This window comes from Lissotriton vulgaris, chromosome 8 (assembly GCF_964263255.1).
Source record: "Lissotriton vulgaris chromosome 8, aLisVul1.2, whole genome shotgun sequence".
Taxonomy (NCBI): domain Eukaryota; kingdom Metazoa; phylum Chordata; class Amphibia; order Caudata; family Salamandridae; genus Lissotriton; species Lissotriton vulgaris.
Genome location: NC_141696.1, coordinates 1,125,615,463 through 1,125,643,255, shown reverse-complemented (window position 1 = coordinate 1,125,643,255; position 27,793 = coordinate 1,125,615,463). Strand labels below are relative to the sequence as shown.

At 44.9% G+C, this 27,793-nt stretch overlaps 1 protein-coding gene across 5 annotated transcripts in view; it reads right to left on the bottom strand.

Annotated features, from left to right (window-relative positions):
* RCBTB1 (RCC1 and BTB domain containing protein 1) overlaps positions 1 to 27,793 on the bottom strand; it is a 324,966-nt gene that overhangs the window by 22,118 nt on the left and 275,055 nt on the right. For 2 of the 5 annotated variants that reach the window (XM_086934966.1, XM_086934965.1), the window contains exon 13: positions 4,703 to 4,761. The exons of the other annotated variants lie outside the window; for them this stretch is intronic. In XM_086934966.1, the coding sequence (XP_086791092.1) occupies positions 4,711 to 4,761 (51 nt within the window). In that variant the 3' untranslated portion in view covers positions 4,703 to 4,710. The remainder of the gene's footprint in view (positions 1 to 4,702; positions 4,762 to 27,793) is intronic. 5 annotated transcript variants of the gene reach the window in all.

Genomic DNA, 27,793 nt, shown 5'->3' with positions numbered 1-27,793 from the left:
TGAATATTTCTATACTTGAGTGGGTGGCATCCTGGATCTTCCTAGAATAATAAGAGGATTTCGCCTGAATAATTAGATTCTTATAATCCTCTAATGCAGCACAGTAGTTTATCCTCTGGGCTGGAACATAGTTCATTCTCCAGATCCGGCTTTCTGCCTACATTTGATTTTGGCGGTTTTCAACTCTGGTGAGTACCAAGGGGCAGATACCCGTTTTTGCCGCACTCTCCGGTGCTACCAGGTTGGAAGTCTTCATAAGGCTAGCTTGAAGAGCCATGGTCACCTGGTTAGCATCTGGGCAGGCCACTACTCTTTCCTCGAGGACACCTAGTAAGTCAGACCTTGTAACTGACTTCCAAGCCCGATATTTCCTGGTGGAGGGCCTAAGTCGCCTTCTATGGGGGGCGTTCAATGAGTCTGCCAAGTGGTTCACCATTAGGAATATTCCTAGACCAACCAGGCATTTCTAGAGGCGTAAGGGCTCCTGGCACAGGGTCTGTGAACATGTCCTGTTTTTTGCAGTACTCCAGGAGCACCTGTACCAACCTCCCCTTTATGGATGGCAGAAAGGCTTTCACAGCCAAGCAGATGGCTCTCCTCTCCAGAATGTTGATATGGATCCTGGACTCTTATCTCCACCTCTCCCTGGTGGCTGCCCCAGACCAGGAGTGATGCATCGATCATCACTTTCTGCTCTGGGTTGGAAAGGGGGAGCAGTCTGCCGCTGACCCAGTTGGAGTCCAGTAACCACCACTGCAGATCTTTTGCAGTAGCCTCTGTAATCTGGATGTGGTCAAAGAGGTGCTCTCAATGTTTGGCCCACTGGGACTTCAGATCCACTTCAGAGCCCGCATATGCTTCTTGGTGTGCTTGACCAGCAGGCTGTAGAAGGCCATCAGTCGTACCTCACGGAAATCCAGGACAGAGGCTGAAAGATCAGGCTAGAGCCTGAATGTCCTGGACTCTATTTACTTGGGGGAAAAGGAATAAAACCGAACTTTGTGCGGATTGGCTCAGATGAAGAGGAGCGTCTGCGGTGTCAGGTGTAACTCTGGCACATTGATAGTGAACCCCAAACATGACAGGAGGTTCGCCGAGGTCCCAAGGTGGTTGACAGCTTCCTGGGGTGAGCCTGCCAGGGGTTGAGGTAGGGGATGACTGGCTCTCCTGACCTCCAAAGGCGAGATGCCACTGCTTTCATGAATAACAGTGGGGTGTTGGTGAGACTAAGGAAGAACACATCGAGCTGAAAATGCTCTTCTCCCACCATGAACCGCAGGCAGCACTGATGGGCCAGCAGGATGAGGATATGGAAAGAGGCGTCCTTAAGGTTCAACACCACCAGCCAGTTTCCAGTGACCTGGGTGAGGGCGAACATTTTCTATTCCTCCTTCCATAGGAAGGGGTTGAGAGGGTGCACATCCAGAATAGACCGAAGACCTTGGTCTTTCTTAGGCACCAGAAAGTAGAAGGAATAGAAACCACACCCTACTTCTCATGCTGGCACCCTTGCAACAGCCCCTTTGACAGAAAGTGCTTGCACTTTCTGCCGCAAAAAGATGAGATGCCCTCCATAAGTTACTGGGTAGATGGTGGAAGGTACGGCAGAAAAGGAAGTAAAGGGAAGGCATAACTTTTGCAAACAATTTGCAGAACCCACATGTCCGACGCGATTGCTTGCCAACCCAGATAGAATTGGTGGGTTCTGCCTACTACCAGGTGGCTATGACCATGTAAGGGTACGCTAAGGAGGTTTGGCAGGTGGGGTGGATTGAATGGCACGGGCAAGTGGGACCGGTGGGCACCTTGGCCTCAAAACCGCTGGGTTCCCTATTGGGGCGGGACAGGCCAGAGGTACAGGATGCTTCGGCCAAAACATGCAATTAGAATGGTGGAAGTGTTGTGGGTGGCAAGGAGAGGCCTAGAGAATGAGCGTTGTTATATTCTCCTGGAAGCGGTAAAGAGTCAGCCTTGTCCTCAAAAAGGCAAGACCCATCGAATGACATGTTCATCAGGGAGAGCTCCCGTCGCCCAAGAACCCAGTCGATCGCAGCCACACACGGTGATAAATGGCAACCCTGGTCTATAGCTCGCCCCACTGAGTCTTTGGTGTCGAAACCACAAAATTGTGAGCTTGGCCGCATCACAAACATTTTGAATTGTCTACGAAAGGACATGGTGAAAGTCTTTCCATACATCAGGTTGGACTTGTGACCCTTAGTCCCAAAGGGTGCGGATGTAATGGCCCATTGAACAGGAGGTGTTGACCAATCACAGGGCCGAACTGGCTGAGGAAAAGGGCACATCCCAAACATCTCCACATGCTTTGATACCCTGTCAGGGGAGGTGGTGGTAACATTGTTTATGTTGATTTGGCTGGTGGAGGCCAGCACCACGAGGCACTTTAACAAGGGGTGATGCGACAAAAAGAATAGGTCACCTAGAGCAGGAAGATGGCACCTGGCAATTTGTGTGTTAACTAGAAGGCCAGTGCAAGGATTGGTACAAGCATTGAGGAGAGCCTTATTGAAAAGGAAAAGGGGCTCAGGAGCAGTCTGGCCCGGTTGTAGAACCTCTGTTAGTGCACTGATTTTCATATCCATGATAGGAAGCTGAAGGTCAAAGACGTCAGCTGCCTTAAGCGTAACCATGGCGTCGGAGGCAGATTTTTCAGTGACAGGGATGGGAGGAGGTAGAAGGGCAGTCTCCAGGTAGGTGCCTGGCCCACTAGCGTCCTGCAACTTCTCATACTAATTATCCTCAGTGTAGGGTTGAGCAAACTCGACACCCTGGTCACATTCATTATCGAAGTTGATCCCAATAAGGGAATATAGGAAATGTTGCCAGCCTTGTGGTAAAGCTATAACAGAGACTTGTGCTTCAGTTGGATCCAGGCAGGTGTCGGTCGAAATCAGACCGGTGTCGGAGAGGACAATCGGGTCACCTCTTAGGGCAGTGAGGTCAACGCATCTGGGCCTGGCCTGATTGAAGGCACCGTAACTGACACTGAGGGCAGGAGTGGGCCAGAGGGTCAAGCTGGCGCAGAGAGAGAAAGTCCAGATGGAGGGCCTCTCAGCTCCATGGGGCCCGGAGATACACCAGAAGATGATCTGGAGCAGCAGCATTGCAGAAAGCCCTGAAAACTTGGATTGTGCTGGAACCAGCAGCAGAAATGCTCTAAAGTCGACCGACTTCAAGTGCAGGAGCGAAGTTGTTGGCGCCGCTTTCGATCAGGGGAGTGGGAATACTGTGAAGGAACAGAACACTCTAATTCTTATGTGCTTTCAGGAAGACCTGGAGCACCACAAAAACTGGCCGGTAGAGCAGCTCTGTAGACTCTGTGAACAGGATCGAGCCTTGGATTTGGAGAGGAACTTGAAACAGTCTTGACATTGTGTCTTCTTACGTGCGGCAACAAAGTTTCACCTTGTGCTCCCTGATGGACTTCAGGTTTAATGGTGCACAGTTTTCGCAGGTCTTGTAATTGAGGCCTGAACACAGACACTACAGACAAACCTGTTGGGCACCTGTCACATATATCTGCGTTTGACAGTTCTTAAAGGGTTTAAAATCTCTTGTCTTAGGGGTGACATTTCCGCTGCACACTGGAAAGTTTGTAAGAAATTATGGCAATTGAAAAGTCTCCGAGAGACGAGGGAAGGTCCAGATCCATGCCTGGTGGCGTCAGTGCGCGGCTGCACAGCGCCATCTTTTGGCACGCATAGGTACTGTGGAAAAAGTTTCCATAACCAGTCTGACACCTGGAGAATATTCAAAAAGTGAGGAATCTGCAGCTAGAGCTTCATGAGGTAAAATGTAAGCCAAGGTCAACTCCCCAGGATCTTGCTAGCTCTCCTTGATCCTTATAAATACATGTGAAAACAGGGGTGCATCAGTATTCACCAGAGATCCATTCTCTATCCCAACTGGGGTAGCACCCTGCAAAGTTGAGGCAGCAGTTAGGTGGCAGACCTAAACCTTGCAAACAAGACTAAGCATGGTTTGAACAAAACTGGAGCCCCCACCATAATTTATTAGTCAATTTCATTTGAAAGAAAATAGGGAAATAGAAGTTCCAAACGTGCCACCTTGCAGTAACTTCAGAGCATTCTGTGACAAATCAGAAAAAAGATAAACATTGAGGCAGATACAGAATAAAAATGTGCCAGCGAACTTAATTTTCACTTTTTTTGACTAGAGATGCCAGTGAAGAATATGAAACAAAGTAACAAAGAAACGAAGCAGAAAATAATTGTTTTTTAAGTCAGTCATATGGATACAGAAAGAGGTGCTAAGGGATGATGATAAACAAGAGAAGAACTTTTAAATGAGGTTGAGAAATGTAGAAAGACTATACTGGTTTAAAAGGACTGCCCTTATTTCATTCTTAAACTGATAAAAGTGACTGTATTTTTTTTGTTGCCAGGCAAAATTTGGCACTCTGACCTTAAAATTCACCAGAACAAGATGTTTCTTACTTTCTCTGTACTAGCACAACTAAACCAAAATCTCCACTTCTAGAGGGTCAATCCTGTAAATCGATGTCCAAATCCAAGTAGTATGTTGGACTCTCACATTACTAGGAGTCTATCCCAACAATCTTGGTTCGGGAAGACACATCGGTAACATAAAAAGTATTTGCCACATCATGACCTCACAGTGTCTTCCACAAGACAGTACAGCAAGAACAAGTTACACTTACCTGTAATGTCAGAGCTCCCATTTCCGATCCTTACATGGGGTACAACCATTTCTATCCCCCTACAATGACAGGAGGAACCAGGAGACATTCTAAGTCTTAGAATACAATATGTGAACTGCGTAAAGTATTGCATTCTGTATCTTATCACGGCATAAACGGCACCTGCCTTACATCACCACTCCTCCTGTCCACAAAACAAAACAAATCAAGCTAAACAAAGCGTTCTGAAGCCTAGGAGGGTTTGGAAGAGTGTACAGACACTTGCACTGGGTTATGTCTCAACATATGTATTCACCATCATGCCTACAGACCAAATTTATTTAATCCTGAAAAGGAGGATTTGGGAAATTATCACAACCATCAAATAACATGCGACTGCCCTTGTAGCCTGTCCATAACCACCAAACACTGGCAGGAAACTCAGATCAATGTACCCACTGAAAGATGTTACTACCGAATGTATCACAGTTCATTTATTGGGATGAACATTTGTTAAGAAGTACATGCCTAATCTAGAACAATTTTTTGACTTGTACATGCATGAAACACCACTAAGGGAATATAAATTGCCATAATGAATAACGCAGTTAATGATTTTAAAATTAAAAAATCTACTCATCATTTTCTCCTAACTTTTGATTGTACTTCTAATTTTTGGTGAATTTACAAAATTCTCATATTAATTTACACAAACTTAAAATGCCAAGTGTAACTTAGGAGCACAAAAAAGCTGTTACGTGGGAACTCAGAACCTGGACAATCAGACAAATATACAGAAAGGTCATCACAAAAAGCCCTACACCGGTCATCAGAGCACCAAAAAAATAAAGAATGGTATATACATTTTGTACATTTTTTATGTAGGTAATAAAGTGTTTCTTAATATTCAAAACATGATCTCTTCATAAGCTGAAGATGAGCTGTTAGACCACTAAACGTGGCCTCAAAGTATTACCTTAGTGACATCTACAAAAGCCTAGAATACTTACCAGCAATTTCCATTACTCCCGCACTTTCACATCCAAGAAATGGTTGACCTGCTCAACCCATCACAGCTACTAACAAGCAATTGCAATGCAATAGGTCTCGACGTTGTTAGAGTTTGAGCCATTGGCATTGTAAATGGCAATACCTTTTATTTATGTGTTGGTTTATAAAACGCAAATAAAAGGCCTGGTCAATTACAATGCCAACAGGTTAAACTCTCGCAAATGCAAGACCTGTTCCATTGCAAATGCTTGTTTAGATGTGTTTTGCATTTGACAAACATTCTACGATTACAAATATAACTAAAGCCCTACATACACGATAGTTTTCTGTCCAAGATCACTAAGGTCTAGGCCTTCCAGAAAGGGGATGTTTTGCAGGCAATGGGGCAGAAGAGTTATCCTTGCCCAGGTACGGGGCTTATTGAGGGGATCTACACTTCTGCGGCTGCAAACCATTTTGTTTCTTTCTCTAATGCACATATTTATAAACTTTGAAAAAGATTCTATCAAAAAGGGAATTAAAGTCCTGGTTTTAACTTAACATGCTCAACACTTTGCGAACCACTGGTAGTAAATCAATCAATCAGTAATCTTATAAAGCGCAACTATTCACCCATAAGTAATTGCAGGCTTCTCAAACATTACGGTAAACTCTCTAAGTAGCTTTGCAAACTCTTAGCTAAGAAGTTAATTCTGAACTTTTAGCAGTAGTATGCGATCGTTCCAATAAGCAGCAGCTGCGATAAAATGGTGGCGCCATTTTATGCCATTCATTTTTTTCAATCACTGAAAAGTTTCACCAAGGTAAGTCCCCTCCCACCCTTTGCCTGGTGTCCTGCCTGAGTACAGAGATAGCTATGTTCCCGCAAAGGGGTTTAGCGTCTATTTAGGAACTCCTTTGTCAATAAGGCTGGATCACCTATTTTCTGCAGAAGCCAGCGTCCATAAAGCTGCATTACTGCATGGAAAAATACAAGAGAGCCGAGGTCTTGGCAATTGGGAGATAAATGTTTGGTATGCAAGGTGACTGGCCAGGATGCCTTATTTCATGAATGATCTGAGGAGGCCTGAGGTGACTCCAGGTAAATGAAAATATCCAACCTCACTGAAATTTCAGTTTGAAAAGGTTTGATGCCACTTATGCACCCTGAGCCCAAATACACAGTTGTACATCCTGCAAGAGTTGTGTGTGTGTCTGGATGTGTGTTTGCATCTGGTATGAGAGTATATTTGTGTGTTTGTGGTTGTAACACCTATTACGGGGAAACACAGCACAGTTGTATGTGGTTGTAAATCCTATGAGTGTGTGTTTTTGGTTGTAACTCATATAAGAGAACATGGTTGTGTGGTTGGTTGTACCTCTTATAAGAGAGAGACAGAGTGTGTGTGATTATTACTCATATGAAGGAGGTTTGCAGGTGTATAAGGTAGTACCTCTTTGAGAGAGTGTCTGTATGTGGTTGTACCACCTATGAGAGTGTGGGTTGTACCACAAAGGAGAGGGTGTTTGTGTGGTTGTACCTACTATAAGAGTGTGCATGTGTTTGTAACACATATTCCAGAGACATTGTTCATGTGTGCATGCTTGAGTGGTTGTGGTATCATTTACGAGATAGTGGTTGTGGTTGTACCTCCTATAAGAGTTTGTGTGGTTGTAACTTCTAAACCAGAGATACAGAGTGTGTATATATAATTGTACCTGCTACTAGAGAGAGTGCTTCCTGTACGGTGATACATCCTTGAGAGTGTTTGTGTCTGGGTTTGTACCCTTATGAAAGGGTGTTTGTGTGGTTGTACATCAAATGAATGTTTGTGTGGATTGTAACTCCTATAACAGAGATAGAATGTGTGCGTTTCTATTTGTCTCTCATAGGAGGCGCTGTGGATGTGTGTGTTTGTTTGTCTTTGAGCACACACTCTATTGGTGGTAAAAGGGATGTTTTCAGGGCCAGTCTATATTACTATTTAAGGACTGTATAGACCAACGCGGTATTTGGTGCTAATGGAAAATAAGTAGGCGGCGGGGTTTAGGGAGCTTTGTTATGAGCCAGATGTGATCCGTGTACATTCTCGCAGAGAAGGCCAGCCAAAAGTAATTCATCTGAAAGGAGGAGTGTAGCTCTGCGGGTTGCAATTGTATTGTATACATACTGTAAAGGGAACAGTAATAGGTCAGTGGACCCTGGCCAACCCTTAGCCGCGCAGTGGTGGAAAATCACTAGCAGAGTACAACATATGGAACTGAAGGGCTGCTCTCTGCTGCTAGGGCTGGCCTGGTCTGCGGCGCCCCTGCTCTGGGGGATCAGAGGGGGGTCTTAGAGCACAATGATCCTTCAGTGAACCATGGCTACTGGTGCCCGTCCAGCACCTTATACAAGAAGTGCTGAAAATGTGTAACATTTTATTAATTTCCTGACTTCTTATAGGTGTAGAAATGATAACACTTTACGTCCTTGTTCCAAGCACTGTAAAAGGATGCTGGCTTGGCACGTTTGTTCACCGAGGTGTTGCCTGCTTCTAAGTCTACTGTTTCTTACCTCCCACTCCCCCAGCTGAAAGAAAGGACATCTGGGGCTGGAAAGAAGGGCAGACTTCATGTCCTCCTGCACTGAATTAGCCAGTGTGAATTTCTGTAGGAGACAGAGTCTAGAATACACACAGATTAAAACTAGCCGAGGCCTCTGACACTCATCCGTAAGGGATGACCTATCTTAAGTGCCCCGATTGGCCCGAGCCGCCGTCAGCCAGGAGATGGGTCTCGTGCAGCAAGGCTGCCCTTCCGGTGGGAGGGAGAAGCCGCTGATGGAGAGCTAGAGGCGGGTGTAGGGCGGCGATGCTAGAGGGCTGGGGACGAGCAGGCTGTCCAGGGACCGGGAGGCACGCCGCTCTGTGGGGCTCGCAGGTAGGACCTTACCTCTGCCTGGTTGTGGAAGGAGAGTACGGGGAGAGGTGCTAGAGCGAGGACGAGAAGGGCACGGTAAGCGTTAACGGGGACAGCTGCAGACGCGTAGCACCGTGAGATTCCACTCCTAAATAGAGGGGGGAGGGGAGCGGGCGAGGGTGATCTATACCGCTGTGGAGGGGTGGAGGGGTGCTTAGAGGGAAGAGCAGCTACTTGTTACAAGGTCTGTGGGCTGGATGTGAAGAGGACATGACGGCTAAATACAACAAGACAGAGCGTGCCGCACTCAGAGGGAGCGTGCGCATTACAAAAAGAAAGTGATGAAAATAACATAAATGCTTGCGATGACGGAAGGGAGATGTGCACATGCGCGTGTTCACGGGCACGTCCACAGACCCCAATCGGCATCCCTGCGCGTGGCCCGGTCTGTACCACTTGAGATGCAAGTCGGTAACAATAGATCTTGCTGGCGACAGCGTTTTCGTGCTGCGTCACCAGTTGTGAGTCCTAAAAAGAAGGTTTGGAAACCTTGCAAGCATACCCTGGCAATATAAGGACGGAAGGCCAATTTTCAGGGTGGATGGATGGGACATAAAACTAGAAATTATGGAGAATGGTGGTAAAATAAAAAAGGCACCTATCCCCAAAATCTTGTCCTCACCTGAGTCCTTACTAATGAGGTTTACCGAAGTAGAAATGTCCAAGTCAATGAACCAAGGACTTGATCAAAGCAATACTAAGTAAACTGCCGAATGGTACTAAACAGTGGAAGACTAAAGGTGGAATTCCTCAGCCATAAAGCTTCCAGGTCGACTGTCCAGTCAAACTTCAGTCTAGCATTAAAGGACTCCTGGAACACTACTGCTGATTTTCTAGACAGTTGCTCCTTCATAAATCCAATACTCTTGTTTTACAGTCCAAAATAAAGGAGAAGCATTGGACATTATCGCCTCTTAGGAAACTACATGCAGAAGGGTGGAATTGTGGATCCTCAACTGGAATATCAAGCAGAGAAACTGAAAACCAGAACCAGCGCCTGTGTAGCCTATAAAGTATGGGTGTGCATAATTTGTGTAATTTTCTTTTGTGCTCTTAATGGGAGGGGTGATGGGACGGGTATCTGAACTGTAATGTTGTCTTGTTCCTAAAATTAATCAATAAATATATTAATATATATATATTTTTTAATTATTTTGCGCTCTTAAAGCAAAACACATCTTTGCATCAATTTTTGTTGGAGGACGCACTCCACAGTAAAATGTTGTGCAAAAAAACACAACTGTAACAAACAAGAGCTGCTCACATTTTCTGCTTTTGCACTATTTTTGTGCTTACGCAACAGGATAACTTCTGAAATTACGCCAGCATAACTGAAATATCACGCGTACCTATTATAATGACTGCCAGTCAGCCTTCTGTCCAGTCATCGTTGATCAGTACCAAAAAAGAACAAATTGTGCATACGTGGTGCACATTTGAGAAAGTTCATATAACTATCCAGACAACAAAGGCAGCCCCATCCCCAATTTAATTGGCCTCTTGTCTAAAGTAGAGGGCACAGTTCCCACTCTTTCCTTCTTAAAAACATGCCACAAAAACTGACAATTGGAGACTCTTTCCTTTACCTGGGAAATTGTCTAATCATTCACCACTTTGTGTGATTACCTTAGACCCAAGAGTAGTGTTCTGTTAATGTAAAGTTCACAACTACCCCAAGGTAAGTCTACTTCGGAACAAGGCTTGACTGAGGACAGTTTCTACTGGGCACTGTTGAGTTTTGAGTGTAGAACCACTGAACTGGGATAGAGGCCTAGAATTCCCAAGAGCTCATAACTCAAAAGGCAGGTGGGTAAACTAGGGATTTAGGCATGTACAACAAACTGAAAACCTAGAATAATAAACACATATTTAGACATGCCATGACTACAGGCATTGGCGAACCAGGTCATGATATTTCTTAAGGCCGAATAGGCGTTACGTAAGTTTACTGTTATCTCATCCTCATGAACTGTACAGGTGATTGTCCTCCTTAAACATTAGGACTGTGCAGGGGAATGTTTGCTGGGGATAGCAAATTACATACACAATCTGGTTCAGCTTCGGAGCAATTTGTAACTGGTTGACCAATGATGTGACACTGATCATCCTGTGGTTAATACTCCATATGATATTGGCCGCCTTGTTTTTTAATTTTGTTATATGTATTTTGGTCCTGTGTTTGTTTACTAAATGCTTTTATTTTATTTATTTTGCAACTTTTATGGTTATTTTAACCGATTGACTGACTGCTTGTCTCGGTGGCACAGATGTAGAACAGTTCAACAACTCCTGGGACGTCTGAAGAGAGTTTCCCATCAAACACACTGTCACAGTGAAGGACCAGAACCCCCAGCAGAATAATAAGTGGAAAGAGACTATATGAGACTGGAGAACTTGATGCAATAACTTCAGATTCCTATGTCGATTATCATCCTGGAACCCACAGATTCTCTAACGAGAAGCCAAGGCAGAACTCACAGATTTCTTGGTCTAATGGGACCAAGACTTACTAGTGAGAAGCTTCCTGGCACTCACTGAGCAGTCTTATCCACAATATATTATGAACTCTGCAGCAATATCTTCCAAACTAAAATAAGATAATGTACACCAGTTCCCAAGAAGCATAGGCAAAATTCAACAGGCGGTGCACCCATGAAGCAACCTTTCAGGGGCATCACATAATAGTGCTGCAATGTCTCTACTAACGTACCAGGTTTGCCCATTTGCTCATCCTTCGTGCTATTTATTAATAAAGGGCTGACAAAGGGAATTTAAGTGAAGCAGGAAAGCTACACCATTTGCCTTCTGAATGAAGAACACTTTAGTCTCTTTGGGGCCGATGTCGTTAGGAAACTGTCCCAAACGAGTCGGTTCTGGACTGGTTTCCAAACGAATCAGGTGCTGTGAATCAGATTAGGATGCAGCCCAGCATTGTTCGGTCAGACTCATATTGACTTCAATGGGAGCCTGTGACCCGAAAGGAAACGGGCTTCCATTTAAAACAAGCATTTGCAATGCAATAGGTCTCGCATTTACGCGAGCATAAGCTATTGGCATTGTAAATGACAATGCCTTTTATTTATGTTTTGAAAACCAAAACAAATAAAAGGCATTGCCATTTACAATGCCAATAGCTTCAACTTGAGAAAATGTGAGACCTATTGCATTGCAAATGCTTGTTCACTATTTGTTAGCAAATCTGTTCATTATGCAGAAGATGCTGTATTATGAAGCAAGTGCAGCAACTATGTAATTTTGCGGAAAACGCCACAGCAGCAGAGTTGCATAATTCTAGTGGCCCTGACAATAAGTAAATACATTAAATTAAAATGAATTAATTTAACAATTATCTTTAAAGGAACATTTTTGCCAAGGTGGCGTTCTCCTCGCTGCTCAATTTTTAAAGTTGAAATCTATGTGTGGTGGAAGCAGTCACCGTAACAAAAAATTGACCAATTCACAAGTGCATTTGTCCAAATGTTAGAAGTTCAGAGTGAGGCATATCCTTTGTAGCTAAGGAGTTATGACTTTCATTTTTCATAGAAAAAGTTAAATCATACTAGACTGAAATTATACTTCCAGCACGGTAGCCCTGGGTTTGGGTGGACTATGGGCTCAAAACCTAAATTCACACACTAAGTTGGTGTCTCATATGAAAAGCAGGGCACATTTGGAGTTTCTCTTTTGGAGGAAAATTAAAATATGTGTTTTTATTTAAAAGTTTTAGACAAAAAAAAACAGACAAATTTTGTGTCCAGACATCACCAGCTTGAAAAAAACAGAAGTACCACTAAGGTCACATCAGTCTAGCAATCACTTCAAACTATGTTTCATAAGGAATGTATACCCCAGCGAGCTGGCCAACGCTCAAAACCACAGATGTTTGTGACTGCTATGGAAAATGTAGGAACAGGATGTTCTGCTGCTCGTGCCATTTGTCTTTTAAAGTTGACATTCTATTCTATATACAATTGTAGGCTGGGATCCTGCGGGTATGAAGTGAAAAATGAGTGGGTGTAGGGAAACAAAGCAAAACGATGTTTGGCAACTTATATTTTGCAGCAGGTTGTATAGAAACATAAACAGGTAAAGGAAAAAGAGGGAAATTGAGCTTGTGTCTTGAAAACGTATGGAGAGTGAGTAAATGTTAATTGTAATGTAAATAAAAGGCCTTTAGGAGCTATCAACACTGCGTCATAGCACTTCGAGCCAAGTTGCATAGCAGCCCCGGCTGTTGAAAACTAAATATCCTGAAAAAACAAAAGACTACTTTCAAAGCTCTATGGCGCCATGATTGAGCAGTTTTGCTCAATCAGCTAGGTCATTGTTTACATTTGGTAACCTACAAATCTGCTTTTCTTGTGAATTTCAGTCCAAGAAGCACTAGAATGTATCTTTAAACCCAATGCTGCTTGCGGCAGCCACTGTGTCGCTGTCTCTGCAAGACGTGAATAATGCAGATTGAGCAAGCCAGCCTTGAGCAGAAGGTGGAACACACTTCACGGCAACGCACAAGTGACCTGTATCGATCTCTGGCACACCTACATGCCTCGCTCCAGCACCGACATCCGGGCCTCATACAGTCCACTGACTCGCCAACACCAACACAAGAAGGCATGCTCTATTCCAACAGCTTGCTTGTATCCACCCAAAGATTCCCGCAGTCCAGAGCGCCCATCCTCTTCCCAGAACCCAGTTCAACGCTCATGTAGGCTAGGTTAGCTCGAGGTATTATAAATCATACTCAGTCAGATGCGTAGAGCAAGAATTAAATTATACTTTTCAAACTAGACTATGCCAATATGAAGGATGGCCATACGTGCCCATGGCTCCAGGAGTGATTCCAAGATGTTTAACCCCTTGGGTGCGGCCGCGATTCTGGGCCTGTGCGGCAGAATCGCGAGTGGGCGGGTTCATGACGGCCCCCAGTCGTCATCAGCACACGAGCACCGTAATGCATGACGGCTGAGGGCCGTTATCAGCACCAAAGGGGTTACCATACATACTAGTGCATCCTGTGTAATGCAGTCTAAATTCAATTGCTAACTGAGAACAGATCCCAGCCTAACCCTGAGGAACAGACTGCACAGGGTCGAGGAGAAACCAAATGTTACAAAAGGGCGCCCCTTTGACATGATTCCAGAGCATTACCTGCATTTCAAAAAGAAGATGCATTAGCGCCATAACCAATGTGCTGCGTTGTAAGTAAAAAAAAAAATATGCGAGACCTATTGCATTGCTTGGCCAGGGTACGGTAAAGTTACCCACGTTGGAAGGGAGGGGTTACAATAAAGTTTATCTCGATGGGAGTGTAGGGGTTATATTAAAGTTACCTGTGCAAACCTGACCTCCCTGTGAGCACTTGACCTGTGAGGCGGACACAGGCAGCCGTCAGCTGAGCTCCTACTGTCAGTCCTGCGGAGGGCGGGGCTGGGGCTGAGAGACGAGACAGGCAAGAAACAGAGAATCCAGGATTCTCCCGAGGTATAGACTTCCGGAAAAGACAGGTTACAGGTACACAACCGTGGGAGACAGACATGTAGACAGCCTGAGGAGACGAGGAAGAACATTAGAGGTGTAGAGTTGACACAAGACTAGGCAGAGCTGGAGTGACACAGGAGGGAAGAGAGAGACTGACCCCGAAGGCGGCTAAAGGTTTGACGCAAGTGTGTAAGGTGCAGAGGAGCTGGAGGCATCACCTCTCTCGGCCATCACTCAGTTCAGAGTCGGTATCTGTGCACTCGGGAGCAGGAGGCCGCCCACCCTGGGGAGGCGAGCGTGCAGCAGCTAAGCGCTAGGCGTAAAGTAACATGCCGCGCCAGAGAAATAAAAGGCGCTGCAGCATAAGCGCCAAATAAAGTTACGGAGCGGCTAACTTTGCCCTCCGCCTCGGGATGCCCATAAAAAAAGAAGAGCGCAACTGTGGGAAAAGGATAAACAAGGAGGAAGAGACAGGGATTAGTGACTTGCCCAGAATCACAGAATGGTGAGCTGACTCCGAACTGCTGACGCCGTGCAGGGTCCCCCAGAGTTTCAAAGATTATCTGGAGCTGACGGGGGGGAGAGAGGGAAAGCTAAAGCTCGCCACGGACATCTCCTGCCCGGGCGGGCACGCGAGCAGGAGACAGGGGGCCAACTAAACATGCCTCCCTTTCAATGAAAATCACGCATTTTGGGCCCACACCAATCAGAAGCATGGGTGGAGCTTCCACCTCGCTTCCGAAGCTAAGACGACAACACTAGATCTCACAATCGAGCAGTGAATGCACTGAATCACTAGGCGAGACCTAAAAAGGGGTAGTTAGGGAAAACACTGCACCCTCTGGCAGGCACCCCATGGTGCCTACCACATTGTGCATGGTGGGGAACCCCACGGGCAACATTCTGATGCCTACGGATGAAGGGGGACCCGCAACGGGCCCCGAAAGACAGACTCCGGCAGCTGGTTCATCTCGGACAAACCTAATCGGAATGGCTGTCCGAATTGGTCATCGTAATCGCTCATCTGGAAACTGTGTCCATAGAGCTGCATGAGTCGGCTCTGAAAGACTAGGGCTGTCTGGATGCCTTTTGGAACCGATTTAGTCTGCTTGAACCGTTTCCGAGCATCGTAATTGGCCGTTGGGAAAACTGTACTATTCGGCAGGAAGCAAGGATTCTGAATCGGATTCGACAATACTGAATCGCATCCAGAGACCTTACCAACGACATCGGAATCTGACCCTTAATGTTTAATGAAGCCTCACTCCTGCAACAGGGAGCAATGGTCATGCAGACCTAAACAGGGCATGATGATTATCACTGTGACTCAGTGGCCATCTCCCACTTCCACCAATTCCACCCCTTAACCCCTTAGAAAGCAGCTCTCTCAGTGTGCTATTTTCCATGTCGTTCAGTGCTGCCTGTGGAGCCTCAGACAAAAGCTCCTTGGTCATCACTATTATCTTGCAGTTTCGTGTTTGTACATTGATCTTACACAGGAAAACAAATGTAGCATTGATAGTTTTCCTATGGTAGCATTGTGGTTCCTATGGATGGTTTGTAGAGAGTTGAAGAAGGGTCCATGAAAAAAGATAATCCTTCTTAGAAAGACCACCTTTCCCCTTGAGTATCATATGAAGGCTCCTGTCTGCACAAAACTACATAAACCAGATGGATACCATGAAACAAAAGTGGAGCATCGTTGAGGATAGACCCCTCAAAGCCGAAACAGTACGTTTATAGAGGTGGCCAAAATTAAAAATACACAATGATTGTGAGAGTTTTTTTTCATGTGTAATGGGACTGAATCTAATCTGAGAAGGACCCAGAAACATGCAAGCAACATGGTGGTCCTGTTCTATGGTGTATGTACCAGTGAAACCTCCCCTCACTAAAAAAATATTTCAAGCAGATAATATACTGATACTCTAAAACAGGAGAGTTCTAGGGCACAGTTTCCTTAGTTTACGATCTGCAAAACAGTTCCGGTCACCAGTCTCTGCTATGTCAAATACTACAAGAGTATCAACAACAATATTGTAAAATCATGCAGAATCTGAGGCACAGCCAATCACTGTTTCATTATTGCTGGGAAGAAATACACTGCCCAGTTATCCATCCCTACAGTCTGCCTCTTGACATATGCATCCGTAGGGATATCTTACATTGAAAATCATTCCTCAATCTTCACCAAAACGATTCTTTAATCACATTTTCAGAAATGAATGAAAGCCAGAGACCAAGAACCAAAGAAACTGTATCCAGAAAGAAGATGTAAAATGAGAACATCTCAGTGACAGACTCTTCCCTTCTGTAGCATCAATGGGTGTGCAGAGAAATAGTCCCAGGAAAATGTTTTGCTTGCTGTTAAGTGAACATCTTTTTTCAGAAGAGCAAACCACCACACCAAGTAAGGACTGGGACATGGAGGCAAAAACTGCCAATGCAGGGATTAGAAAGACATATATGGGGACAAAACTCATAGGTACTAATTCTCAATTGTTGTACTTTACCTGATTTAAGGACCAACAAGTGGTTTATTATAAGTGCAAAATAAAATACATCTTAGAAACTGAAAAACAACCCTCATGAAAACAAGGGATCAGGCACAGCGAGTTAAAACATTTGTATGACTAGACACCCAGTATGCGACTCGCAGGTTTGTAGTTAATGGCCAACAATTTCACCCCAAACATTTGAACATTTCTGCTCCTGCAAAGACCGTAAGCAAATGTGTTTTTTTCCACAGAGGGTATGAGGAGACAACACATCAAAAATTGATAGTTGTGTAGGGTCAGGAGTTTCCACATGGGGAAAATAAATCTGGCTGTGGAGAAAAAATTCTCATCACTCAAAAAGTGGTAGTCCTCTGCATGCTGAAATGTACACCCATTACATTTCTATATGCTGAAACTTTTTCACATACAAGTGCTCCTGAGAGCTTCACAGTTGCAAATTTCCATGAGTCCACATTTCTAAAAAGTCCAAAATATGCTCCAAACAGATGTAACCCTGTAATTTAAACCTACAGCAGCAAATGTAGGACTTTTTTTTTAAAAGGTTTTGTGAATTGAGTTTAATGACCAAATGACCTGCCCTATCCAAATCAAAGTAGCTATTTGTTTGTAAGATTTACATAAAAAAAGGTCATGAAGAGCACAAAATAATGGCTATGGTAAACATAAGGGAACAGCTTACATCTCTTGCTACAAAAAGCCTGTTCTGAAGAACAGGTGAACTTCAGATTCAGTTTTTTTAAAGTTTTGGTCTAAGCGTCTTTAAAAATACATCAAAACTAACATAATTGTAAAATTACCCAGAAATACAAATTAAACCATTTTTATGCTTTCGCAAAAAACACTAAACATTTAATAAAATTACATTCTGTGGGCGCTTCCTCTAATATGAAATTGCTAGTAGTTGATTTGCTGTTCTTTTGCCTAAACTAAAAATTGGGTCAAGTATCTTGTTAAACCTAAACAGAGCATGGGACACAGACAACAATGTTGGACATCTCGTAACCCTAGCGGGTGTACCTAATTAATGTTAAGAAAAGATGGATAGGCCCAGGGTTATTGAAATTTGCCAGGCTTGCTTGTGACACATACAACAGAGGTAAAATAAAGGTTAATTGCCTGAAGTCTAATATTCAAACTTATAAAGAGGCATCCATCAAGGATCTCCATCTTCTGCAAGAACTTCCATCTTCATTTAATTTCACAAGCATGAATGAGCTACTATTTGCGATTATCCAAAGAGACTTGATACTCAATGTTTTCAATGGCCATGAAGCATGAAGTTAGGAAGACCACGCAACTGGCTGTAGATGATATGTTTCTATAGCAAAGGGGCTGTTTGAGCCTAACTTCATGTGATTAAAGAGACTGGGTTACATTTGGTGTTAGGATCAAATGGCATTAAAATCAATTCTTCTCACACTGAAAGGAAGGAATTACACACTCCCCGAAAATGTCTTTACTAACAGAATAATATAACTCAAATATCGGATTGTTAGTATACATTCGCACAGGAAAATATTTCATATGCTGACATCTAGAATACATTCTAGTTTGAATTGGCTGTGCAATCCACTTATGTTGCTATTTTAAAATAAGACCTCATCCTTTCCTTTTTCTTGAAAACAACAGAGAACATATTGCTTAGGCTACTAGGGAACATCGAAAAACCCACAAAAAATGTTCATCGCTATGTTCATAAAAGAAGTCAATGACGGACAGTACTACCACATTTTCTTAATGACTAATATGTCACACAGTTCATTGTAAATGATTAGTATTTACCCCAATAATTAACTTTTCTATTAGACTGAGACAAAGGATAATTGGCAGTAAAAAGCTGTAAAACATCCACTATAGTGGTGATCAAAGCGTGGTAACAAGTCATGGTTGCAATTGAGAAGAAAAAATGATGAAGACATTTCCTTTTGGTGGAAGTCAACAATCTTGAGAGAGTCAAGAGGTGACAAAAGATGGCGGTCCCATGAGTTGCTTAATCATCGGATAAAAGTGCAGACAATGGGATATCCAGGTAATAATTTTATAAATGTATTATGGCATGCAGGGCCAGCTTTTGTGCTGGTGGCTGACAGTGCTATAATCTTGTTGGTGTCCACAATGAACTCTTCTCCATGAATACCCACAATATTACCTCTCTCTCTCCATATTCCTTTTCTCACATTTACTTCATTTCTTTTATAGCGCTGCTCATTCCACAGTGGGGTTCCACATCGCTTTGCATCTAACATATTGTACAGAGGCTATGAATTATGCATGTGTAATTGCCTCTATTGTATATAGTTAATTAAAACCATCACAAGACTCCTTTTACAAAAAACTCAAATTCAATGAAATCAAACAGAAAGTTATAAATGCAAAATACAAAAAGATTTAAATTGAAAACATTTTAAGATTTAAGAGGCTCATACGTCATCTTGGTCTGATTACCCTTAGATTGTATAGTCCTAAATTCTCAGGCAATAGCGAGAGCCATCTGTGTGCAAGCTTTTTCCAGTTTGTTGTCTACCAAGGTTAACAGTTTCACTAGCTTGCAGTCCAACTGGGGGTCAGCAGATTTCAAGCATAGCATACTATCAAAGCTTGTTGCCGTGTACGAATCCCACGTGCGTTGAATTCTGATTTAATTAATCGGTTTCTTGCTTAGAGAGCATACAGGTTCAGATCAGATGTGCCATGTCCTCGTTCCATTTCTGCACAGACGACAGTTAGTTGTGGCTTGCCCCCTCTGCCAGAGAGGAAGATGTAGGATGGATGGCAGGTTCCTTAATCAATGTTTGTGGAATTTTTCTTTTGTACGCCTCGAGTACCCCAGGCTGAAGTAATTTTGTGGGCTAAGAGTTTTATAGCCGTTGATGGTCAACCATGCATGGCTCCATTTTGCAAAGGTAGCTTTATCGTTTATTAGCAAGAGGGTCTTAATGGTCCTTGGTTCTGCATTTTTAAATAGTACATGAGTGGCTTGGTGAGCCCCGTAGTTGCAAGGCTACTTTTTAAATAGTTCCCGGCCCGGAATTATGCATGTGTGTAAATCAATGTGTTTCATTCTATGTGTCAAACAACCATCGTTTTATCTTTCCGGTGAAGAGGTCCAGTAATTTGAGTTTATGTTTTTTTCTTAGGGCACATGAGTTTTCAATTTCTGGGCTGCTCCACTGAGCCTGTGTATTCTAGTTTTCTTGGCCAGTGCGGAGCCTAAATATTTTATGGCCTCTCGTGTCAGTTTAAACTTTACCCGAGAGCCACTTTATTTCTTATTTGCGCAAGGAATTATTGGTTTGCTCAGTAGATCTAAGGTTTCTAAAGAAGTTGACGCTTGATGGTTATCAGGTTCAATTTAGCTATTGTTCTTATAAAGAATGGGACCCACGAATATTCGACCTCTGTTGAATTTTGGAGTTTTCTGCTCCTGATGCCTCTGGCTACAGATTTGATTCTAAGCCGGTGTCATCTTCTTTCTTTATGGATCCTTGGTAAAATGTATGTATTGTTTATAGGACCATTAAGTAATTTTTAATGGGTTCAATTACAGATGAGAATGAGGGGAATGTATTGAGAGCTAGCCTTCTAATAAGGTCATATCTGGAATAAGAGATTTCACCCAAACAACCAGAATAACCCCCATGGTCAACAGGAAATAACATACATGTGTTACTTTACTATGAATATTCATTAAGAATGGCATATGAGAGGGGAGGAGCCAAGCCAGCAACCGAAATGGCCGCATAGCCGCTCGGCTCTGTGAGCCCTCTCTCCCTGCATGCCCATCCTGTTGTTCGTTCTGAACTACAAAGGTATAGTTGGATGAAAGAAGGGGAGCTCCTGAGATTCCTGCGTGATGTGAAGCCGGAGAATTCCCCACCCATTGCTCAGCGGCCCGTGCAGTGACGAAGCCGGGGTGTCGATTGCAATGGGCGGCCGGCGGCGACTGCAACCACAGCGGCCGCCTCTGGTGGTGTGGAGTCGGTCGGAGGGTGCCGTTGTCTCGGAGTGCCGCTGAAGGCAGCATCAGCCAGGTCCCTTGTTGAAGAGCCTTGGGGGCCGAGAGGCTTACTGGAGTTGAGGGGGGTGCGTGACTCCTGGCCCCCCTCTTCGGACTACGTGCCCGGACGTAACCAAGGATCGCCCCCGAGACAGGCGGGCAGCCCCCAGGGAGTGGCAGGGTCATTTGTTTAGCCTTTTGGTGGCTCTCCCTGGGGAACCCGCCTCATAACTTTGTGTTCCGGGCGTACACTTAGCGGCGCCCTGTGCTGGGGCCGGTCCCCACAGTGAGGTGCAGTGGGACGGGGCCGAACTGACGAAGATGGCGGCTGACACCCCTCATCACGGACCATGTCCCGATCGGATGGCTGCCGTAGACATGAACGTGGGATGCTTGCGGCGCACAATGGAGCCCACGCCCAAAGATGTCCTGGCCGCCCTAACGGATCTGCGCGAGTCCCTGATTTGCAATGTTTGGGACCTGGACCGAAAAATGGCCGCCATTGTTGTTTCACCGCCCAGTGCGGACGAAGTCCGATTTCAATGGAGTGCCTCTGTGCCCGTTTCTACTTCCTTGGGGAGGACTCTGGACCCGCCTGGATTCCGTGAACTATCGAGAGACCTGGTTGCTTCGTCCTCCCTGGACAGCGCGGATGCACACTTGAGTGCCTCTTTGGGACACATGCCTATCCTGATCCTAGGGACGCGCTGCTGTTCTCCTTTTCGGGCCGCCTCAACAATACCGCGGCACTCGCCGGACAGTGATATTTCCACTTCATGGATGGTATTACTGTGCTTGGACTTTGTGGCACCCGCGGGCGTGATATTGCCACCCTTGGACTTCGGTTGCATACGACTGGAAGGACTCAAACTGCTGCCCCCTTTTTTGGTATTACTCGGGACTGATTCGCTTGGATCCTTCTGATCCTCCAAAAAGTACTGTAACTCGATTGACAAGAGATCATTGGGTGGTTCGGTTGATAGACAAGGCCAGGGGTGATGCATTTTAGGTTTCGGTGGCCCTCACGTTAACTGACAGCGCTCTGGGTGTGTTTGTACTGGGGTTGTATTTTTTGATGTGCTTGGTACTTGACGCTCTCCGCGATGCTCCATTTTGCTTTTGGACTTCCTCCACGTGCAGGGGTGATGGGCGGGCCGGGTGGCGATTTTGAGGGCCCTCCTCCATCTATGCTCTTTGTCTTTTCTCTTTCTCTTTTCTACATTTTGGGTTCCATTAGGGCGACAGGCACGCGGCTGGGGGGTAGGCCTTGGCCTTCCGCGGGTGTGCAGGGTGGGGGTAGGGGGGTGGGGTTTGTCCGTTTTTTGTTTCCATGGCCCTTTAGTCTTTGTCTTTTCTATAGTGTTGTCTTCATTCGTGGTTCCTGTAACGTGTACTGCTTTGAGGGGTGGGGTTGGGGATTGCTCTTCATCGGATTTGTGCCAATGTCTCTCCTGTTTTATGTGCCGTAACCTCTCTACTTCGTTGGTATTTATATTTATTGTGGATATCCTGATTTGCGTGCTGAGTTGTAGGACCACGTGTGATTGTATGGCACTTCTTCAGTTCCTTATAGTAAAAATGAACCTCTGTAATCCTGATTTCGGACCTGACCGTATGCCCACGTGTTGTCTCCTGTGTACATGTCGTTCCGGCTTTTGCACTGCTCTGATTCTTCGTATTGATTGATACCTTTTTACCTTGTTTCGCGGCCGGCCGATAAGGTTGTAGGCCCGTACCTGTATTTGATTGCAATACGAATAAAGGTTCACAAAAAAAATGGCATATGATAATGTGAAATGCATTATAAGTTATAGCTATGACTGTTCAATGGGATACATGCTGTTAATAATTTTGCCAAGAATTTTGGTATTAGGAGACCTCACTTATTGGTGGAGCCGTGAGGGTGGGAGAGCAATTTCACTGACAATGAGTCAGTGGTCTTGATTTTAAATTTATGTAATAGACTGGTTGTTTTAAAAAAAAAAGAAAAGAAAATATTTATAATTTTTTGGTAGTACAACAACCAACAATAAACAAAGCTCAGTGCAGCAGTTCAGTGGCATACAGTATCACAATAAGGATAAACATTATACATGCGTTAGAACCATCAAGTGTTCGATCTCGAGTTGCTGAAAGAGTAGTGAGGAAGATCATACACATATCATGGTGAACATCCATTAGTTCCGTCATTTGTCCATGTTCATCGTTCCCCCTTGTATCTAGAGGGGGTAAGGAGGTAGGGGTACCCTGAACTTCACTTTCATCTTTTAGTGGCCACCCCGGATGCAACTCCCTGCAGAGCGTCACCATTCAGGTGGAAATTGTCAGACGTATCCTCAGACTGTGGCTGTGGTGGCTCCGCTGCCTCTCCTATCAGGTCCAACATCTCTGCCCACTTTTCCAGGTCCATCTCTGCATTCTCACCTCTGCGCAGTACTTTCAGTTGCCGTTCCTTAGCCAGCGCCCATTCTCCCAGGTTTGACTGCCATTACTGCCCACCTATGGGCCTGCATGCACATATTTGCCCATTCTGTTTGACAGAGGCTCCTACAATGCCTGATTCAATTGTACCTCTGGGTTTGTAATAAATCAGTGGTTCTATAATGCATGCTATCAGTCCACTACAGTATCCCTGGCCAAGTATTAATTTGAGCGTCTGTGACTCCGTTAGTTGCTGTGGGAAATCAGTCAAGATCTCCCAGACCATGGAGGACATTTTGGCAAACTGGAGGAATTGCCCTGGGCTAAGACTTAAAGCCTGCTGTGCATCCGCAAGAGTAATGAACGTGCCACCCCCATGGAGCCCCCGTCCAGCCACTCCCTTGGCCCCATAACGGTTTAGATACGTTAGAAGGGTCATAACCACCACACCAGCAACGTTTTGACTAATGGAGATCTGCACATGGACATTCTCTTGTCACCTGCGATCTCACCATAAGCAGCTGTCACGAGATCAGCTTCTTCCATCACTCCACTGAGAAGTCGCTTTGACATTTAGTCCCTCATCGCACCATTACACTGCATAATGTAAGAGGTTAGCCAGATAGTATAACTGGAGGTCAGGCAGAAGCAAGCCTCCTATCTCTTGATATAATTTGAGCATCTCCAGCTCATCCCTACTCCGCTAGCCTGCCCACACCAGTAAGGTCAGGAGGCTATTCAGTGCCTGAAACATCTGTCTTGGTATGTGACTGAAGGAATGCTGGAGCACATAGTGGCAGCGTGGCAGGAGTACCACTTTACTTATCATCACTCTATACATAACCAAAAGTGGGAGTGTATTCCAGAATCTGATCGAAGCCTGCAATTAACTCTATCCATATTGTAGCTAAATTGGTCTTCAGGGTTCTGTGCCACCTGCATACCAAGGTATCGAAATGTTTGTGTATCCCATGTAAGTGCCGGGTAAGGCAGTTCCACTCTGTCCTCCGTGGCCCATTCCTCCAGTGTAAACAGAACCACCTTTTGCTTGTTAATCCAAGGTGCCAAGGCCATACCAAATGTTGGAAGGGCTGTAACAGTAGGGGCTCAAACGTTCTTGGGCCAGCTTAGGTACACAAGAGTGTCGCCCGCGTACATTAACAAGACGTGTGTAGTCAGCCCCACCTGTATCCCCTATTCCACCAGTACAGTCCGCAGGTATACAGCCACAGACACCATGACCAGAGTAAACAAAAGCAGAGAGAGGGGGCTACCCGGTCTCATCCTTCTGGTAATATCTATGCTCTGATACAATACGGCTGGTGGGTACCCTTGCAACTGGCAGACCATAAAATAGCCTGGCCCAATAAACAAACTGCAGGTCAAATGATAATCCCGGGTCAAGGTATTAAATGCCTTTTTAAAATCAACCCCTAGCAGGGCTCCATGTGTCCCATCTCTGTGTCATGAGCATAATATGGGAGAGTCGCCGGAGATTCAGATGTGTAATCCTGCCTGGAAGGAAGCCACATTGATCCTCTACTATCAGGCCTAGCACTACCCTGGGAAGGCGCGTCAGCAGTGCTTTAGAGAGCATCTTAAGGTCTACATTGAGAACTGAGAGTGAGCGGTAAACTCCAGCTACTGGGGGTCTTTGCCTGGCTTAGGGATCATGACAATTGTAGCCTCTCTCAGAGGTCGGGAGCATTCCAAACATGTTTGATTTCTTGAAGTGTGACCAGCAATTTAGTAATCAGCTGATCAGAGTAGCCTTGATAGAATTTGGCCAGGAGTATTTTCGGGCGGGGTGCCTCAAATTTGCCTAGCTCATTTACAGTTTCTGCTAGCTCCTCGGCACAAAAGTCAGACTCCAGAGCTTGTCCGCCATTAGTCTGGAAAGGGCCACCTGGTCCAAAAAATCTATCACTCGCGTTGGCGACGTGTGATACAGTTTCCCTATAAAGTTCCTGCAGATGCTCTCTCAGTGTCTCATTAATCCCCATCCAAGTGGCCACAGTTACCCAATCAGGACCTGTCAGTGCCAGTATTGTGGGGGTGATCTTTGACGCTTGCGCAACCAGGTTAACAGAGACCCATTTTGCTGAGCGCCACATACTACTCTCCAAGCTAAGGCGAGTGTTATTTATTTTCCCCAGATCAGCGAGTGGTTGCTGGTGTCTGGTGGTTCCCAAACAGTGCTAGGAGAGCGCTGCACCTTCCTTGGTACCAACTCAGGGAGAACTGCCATAGCCACAAAAGAAGTCACCACCTCTGGTTTCCCTGGGAAGAACCAGAATACTGAGTGTTCTGTTCAGTGGGGCAACCCCTGCTGCAACAACCGGTTTTGGGCAGAGTTGGATCATGGCCCAGACCCCTAGTGGAAGTGAGGTCACCAGGATCAGGCAAAGGAGGGTGCCTGACCCGCGCTGCATGCGTGAGCAGCTGGCTTCGCCCTCCATAGACCAAAGAGGTCTCGAGGGGCAATTTTGATTACATACTGCCTGTATCAACAACGCTTCCCTCCTTTCTGAGTGGAGCGGGAGGGGGACAGCAACACCGCGATTTCCCCAGAGGAGCCCGGGGGTTGACTCAGACAGGGATTGTTGTGGTGGAATAGTAATCCCACTGAGTCACTACAAAACCCCTGAAAGGGACGCAAGCACACAGGTATTATACCGCTTGTTTGTCTCTACCTGCGGAGGGTCCATCTGCCTATTGGGGACAACATGTGGATCCTCAGGCAAGCGAGGGTGCTCTGGGCCCTAGCCCCATGTGGTGGATTTAATGAAGTAACGAGGATGTATCTCCGTTTGTGATCGGTTCTGTCTTGCCGTGACCAGGATTAAAGTAACAACCATAATAGTTGCGCAGCTGCTCCTGAGCCCTATATTATGTTTGGAATGCAGTCACTTCACCAGGGCTCATACAGATGACCGTAACCCCGCTATCAGGAGTGCAGGGGTTCATTTGCCTACAGGGGCTGACTGCTGCTGATGTGTTTATAATGATATTTCACGATTACGGTGCTTCTGATTAGCTTGGATGATTTATGGGTTCTCATTCGTTGGCTACTGCATTTCATGCACTGATATTGATGTATGTCGTCTTACCTTGCACTTACAGGATAACAAGTACTATTACAGGGACTGCATAATATGCACAGTTTTGATGATTATGTGTCTATGTGTTATGTACAGTATACTATATATTTTTTATATAACTCTGTGGAGTCTCTTTTGTGGTGTCTTTATTGGGTTACTGGGGTGTGTGTTGCGCAAATGTTTCACACATGACCTCTGGAGATAAGCCTGACAGCTCTGCACCAAGCTACCATGGGGATGAGCAAGGGTTAACTTTAGTGTGCTGGTTTCTTTTATGTATTGTTCTCTACTACCTCCATCACTATCCCATTTTATGGGAGCCCTATGTGCGTCACCATCCATCAAAATATGGTTTCATTTTAGCATTCCCACCACTTCTGCTGTTTTAATTTGAAAGGCTTTTCCTCCAATTTCAAAGTTCACCCCAAAGAGGAAGCTCTAGCTGTACCTTCCTTGTTAAATCGGTTCTTAATTTCTTATACAGCTTTAATCCTCATTAATCTGACAGCTGATAAATCTTGCGAATGAAAAGCTCCCCAGAACTTGGTATTTCTTTGCTCTCTTAATGCCTTTATTATTTTCTCTTTCAGGCAGAAGGAATACATCATGATCAGGATGTGCCTCGGCCTAATGGAGTATTTTGTTCTCCTAATCTCTTTGTGAACTCTCTATACTTTCATCTTCACTGTTGGGTTGCTGTTCAAAGTTATTTGAAAGATGGCCTTCAAGTATCCATCTATTTCCGAAATTTGTCTTCTGCAACCCTCTAGATTCTTATGTTATTTTTAGATAGCAGTTTCTTAAATCTTAGCTTTTACCTTCAAGTTACAGTCATATTTTTTACAAGAATTGCTGTGCCATCCCTGATCAAATTTATACAACATATAAAGTATTCTACATCTACCAGAAGACCCAGTTTAAGGGACCGCAGGGCAAATGTAGCCTACTGGGCCTTTAACCATGGTGGTGAGGTAATTTGTCACTGGTGTCACTGGGTCCTTCAGTCTATGGTTGAGCAGACTGGCCCAATTAGATCTCTTTCTGCACTTGATGCTCAGCCTAGAGAGGATGAGCTGTCACAGGCTTAGTAGGGAGGTAGTATGGGTGGGGAATGGCAGGCAAATCAGAACTCAGCAGCCAACCAACAGAAATAACAGGAAAAAGAAAATATTTTAACATCATACCAGCACTACACACTACACAATCAGATAGGTACAATAGAGAGCAGCATACTAAGCTGTGTTCAAACAGCAAGGCACTATGCTACCCCATCTCAGTAACAGTCTTCTCTCCCTCGGAGTTCATGTAGAGTAGGCTTAGGTGCAGGTGGTGCAAAAAGTTCTCGCTGATTTGAGGTGGAATTCGGTTCAATGTCTTCATAGGTTAATTTTAAAATGGTGAGTTGGGTTTGCTGAGCACCTTTGTCTAATGCCCTGCTGGTTCAGGCTATGCACTGATTTTTACCAACTTTGTTTATGGTAGTATGGGCTGTGCAGTGCCTTCAGTTTGCATACCAGCCCTCACAGCTTGACTTCTCGAGGCCAATCAGGCTTCTCTTCTTTGGCAGTGACCCAGCTTCTTCTTCTTCTTGTTGGCAGTGCACCCACAGTCTCTAGAACCTGCAGCTGACTGAGGGGCCACA